The sequence below is a fragment of the Formica exsecta genome, unplaced genomic scaffold, assembly GCF_003651465.1.
Source record: "Formica exsecta isolate Colony F162 unplaced genomic scaffold, ASM365146v1 scaffold72, whole genome shotgun sequence".
Lineage (NCBI taxonomy): Eukaryota > Metazoa > Arthropoda > Insecta > Hymenoptera > Formicidae > Formica > Formica exsecta.
In genome coordinates this window covers 4,720,852-4,724,684 of record NW_021853485.1, presented here as the reverse complement: position 1 = coordinate 4,724,684, position 3,833 = coordinate 4,720,852, and the positions used below count along the sequence as shown (strand labels likewise).

At 29.1% G+C, this 3,833-nt stretch overlaps 1 protein-coding gene across 1 annotated transcript in view; it reads right to left on the bottom strand.

Annotated features, from left to right (window-relative positions):
* Positions 1-948: 948 nt before the first annotated feature.
* Positions 949-3,833, bottom strand: part of LOC115243456 — a 4,288-nt gene continuing 1,403 nt past the window's right edge. Inside the window, exons 2-3 of the mRNA XM_029820500.1 lie at positions 1,401-3,144; positions 949-1,301 (exon numbers count right to left, since the gene is read on the bottom strand). Of these exons, the coding sequence (XP_029676360.1) occupies positions 1,086-1,301; positions 1,401-3,128 (1,944 nt within the window). The 5' untranslated portion in view covers positions 3,129-3,144 and the 3' untranslated portion in view covers positions 949-1,085. The remainder of the gene's footprint in view (positions 1,302-1,400; positions 3,145-3,833) is intronic.

Sequence of the window (3,833 nt, the reverse complement as noted above, 5' to 3'; positions counted from 1 at the left end):
GTATCAGACTACGTATTGAAGATTGAAATTTGACCAATCAGGATAAAAGGAACTAAAATTTCCTTGTCCTGATTGGTCAAATTTCAATCTCAATGCATGGTCTGATACGGGCTTAAGGCTTAAATCACCTATTGTAGACCGGCACTTATCGGTCGGGGTCGGGGTTCGATCGGACACTAATTGGCCAATTCAAAATAAGATTCTTTGATTGGTCAATCGTTGCTGGTAACCCTAGGCACCAGTCGATATGAGTGACTGTGGTCAATCGGGACGCTCCCGTCGGCCGGTTTTAAACTACAGATTTTATTTTCTTGTATTACAACCAAAATACAAAGAAAATTATAATTGCAATAATCAGTAGGATCGTAAGTTTTTCACTATAGAGCGATTTTTTGGAAAAGTAAAAATAAAATTTTATGAGTTGACAAATAAGGTACAGCTCATGGCGGGTTAGATGCAATTGACCATCGGTCGTATTTTATTTATTATAAATATTTATTAAAAATATTTTACTAATTATAAATAGCCATTTATAACCTACTGAGTATAATCTTAAATATTTTATTCCCCAATATAACTATATATCAACATTATACTTTTCTCTTTCTCTATAATTTATATCTAAAATTATTGCAGAAATAATACATATATTTATACTTATAATAATGTATCTCTATATATCATACAATTACTTGTTAAAAAAGTTACTTGTTATTACAAAGTTATTTGTTGTTATCTTGTCACATAAAAATATTATATAAAAGAATATTAGAATCTCTTAAAAAATTCTAATACAATTTGAAAAAAAAAACTTGTTTGAACCATAGTTCTTTGAGAAATTAAAATTTTTGGATTTGAAACTATCTTCCCTGCTGTAAATAATGAAATATATATGCAAGTGTAAAAAAATTATATAAATAAAAGGATATAGAATAAAACAATGTGAAATTAAATATCTCATCATAGATTATCATTAAATATAATTAGAAAGCTAGAGAAATTGTGTTTGTTCATTTATACAGTGTTTTGAACTTTCAGGTTTTCCTAAATTTTGAACTATGCGTTTTAGCGGTTTGTCTTCTGTACTACTCAATTAACAAATTATATTCATCAATTTCTTCAAATGTACTATTAATAGTTTTTATCCATGCATTTACTCGTTTCTCATTTTCTTTTTCAAATTTTGTGACTTTTCTTTTCTTGGTATGATGGTCCACGTTTTCTTTCTCTTCTTCTTCACTGATATCTTCCTCAAAGTCAAATTTCACGACTCGTTTTCTTCTATATGAATGTTGAGGTGGCTATAATATTTTAAATTAACATAATTAACTGTAATTATCAATGATATCATATAATACATATAAAAAAATATATTGATACAGTATTAGTAATGTAAATACCTTTGAAAAATGTGAGGGCTCTAAATCCATGAACAAAGGAACCTCAGCTCCAACATTTGATAGTCTCTCTGTTTCAGACAAGACATCAAATGTGTCGGAAAAATTGAGAAAATTTACAAGATTTTTATCTTTTTGCTCCGTAAATGATTTGTCAACTTCAACATGCGCTTGATGTGTTGTCTGCTTGTTGTCGTCATTAATATCTGGTTTTGTTTGTAATAAGTTTTTTATTTCTCCCAGTGAGATTCTGGCAGGTACTGCTTGTACATGTTTGTTTGTATCTATCGCCTGAACTTTTTCTGGAGTTTGATTAATTGCAAGTTTCCTTTGAATTATATCGTGCTTTTTATGGAAAGTCATTTTCTTTTTTCTTTCTTTTTCTCTTCCACATTTATTCTTTTTATTCTCCATATTTTCTTTATCTATTTCCATATTTTCTTTATCTATTTCCATATTTTCTTTATTTATTTTCATATTTTCTTTACTTATTTCTATATTCTTTTTATTCATTTCCATATTTTCCTTATTATTTTCAAATTTCAACTTTGGTGTACTACTTTGAATAAAGTGTTTAGTTTGAGAAAACATTGATAATGTTGGAGGTCGCCAGGGACTTCCCACATCCAAGGCACTTGTTGTCTTCAAGATAGGGGACAAAGATTTGGTTAATAATGAACAATTCAATGTGTTTTTCTGCTGTTTTACCGAGGTTTTATTATCAAATATATTCTTCGACCGAAAGGGCCAAAATTCTTCAGTATTGCTGGGTGCCGATTTAATAACTGTAATATTATCTGCATTTTCAACAGAGATAATCTTTGGTTTCTTTGTCTCTTGAATTTTAATTTGTTTTGAACATACTTTGTTAGATGGTAAACTTGTTTCTCCCACAATATCAATATCTGTATTTGTTCTTGGTGTTTCAATCTTCTTTTCTGTATCTTCCTCTACCGATTCTCTTATTATTTGAATATCTGTATTTATGGTCGATGATGCAATCTTCCTCACAGTATTCTCCTCTTCTAATTCTTCCACTATCTGAACATCTGCAACTGTTCTTGGTATTTCTATTTCCTTTTTATCTTTCTTTGCCGATTCTGTAACTATCAATTCTATTGCAGATTCTGAAGGATTACTTTGCGTATGCTTCGCAGGATTTGTATCAAGTCCACAAGATTCATTTTCTTCATTGCCAATTAATTTCGATTGTACAGTAATCTTCTTATGTGTAATCTTTTTAGTCATTTTGTTTTTCTTTTTATTAATTTTTCTTTTCTGCTTTTTCTTAGTAGCTTTCTCCATTGTATCATTAATATCGAACATAAAATCGTACACGTCATTTTTGTTTTCTAAGGACTTCTCAAAAGATTTCATGGCTTTGTATATAGGTACTTTTTCATTGTTTTTTGAAGTTAACTTTTCTAATATTACCACACTATCCTGTTGCTTTAGTGGAATATGTTGCTGCAGCAATTTTGAATCTTCACAGTAATTTTTTTTATTCCGACGAGGACGCAAGCGTCTTGATAGTGGTTGGCTGTTATTTGCAGACACATTTGTTTTTGATACATGTAAACTTTTGTCTCTTGCACTAATATTAATTTTTTGTGAACTTTTATTGATAGTGATGGTCTTTTTAGATTTGAGCTTTCTTCCAGATGCAGTCTTTTTACATGGTTCACGAGAATTCAGACGAGAGGAACGTGTGGATACTCCAGTTGTAGACATTATGGTTTGATTATTTCTGGAAACACAATATATGCATATTAACTGCCACTCAAGTTAAATGTGACAAGTCCTCAATCAGTTTTCTATATCATTTTCAATACCAACCAAATATAAATAAGTGAGTAAATGTCATAAACCTTATATATTTGGAGATACTTTCCTCAATTTGCATTAACAGAAAATTCATATTGCTATTTAAATAACATGGAAATGATAATTTGATGCAATCAAAAAGTCAATCATTTATTATTTTACACGACCATACTTGATCAGGCATTGCATTCTTATTTGTACAATATAATCTCATTCCAACAGAAATATATATATATATATATATATCTCGCCTACTCAGGTTGATTACCCGATTCAGGCTGCAGGGTATCTTCAGGTATAAAAACTCTATGTGAATGTGCATTAATGCATACAATTACATTCGTTATTACTTTATATATGAGAAACTTCGAAAAAATCATCAAAGATATGAATGTAATATTAAGTTATGTTTTTAGTAAAATACAATTTAGAATCTTATTGCATTGGTAAACAAAAATGAAGTATATACAAAAAAAAAAAATCGAATTTTTTTTCATAAAGTATATATATTTTATATACATATACACACATATACATATATATATATATATATACACGTAATAAACTATACTGTACACTAGTCCGGTATACGCTGTCCTACCTAACATACCT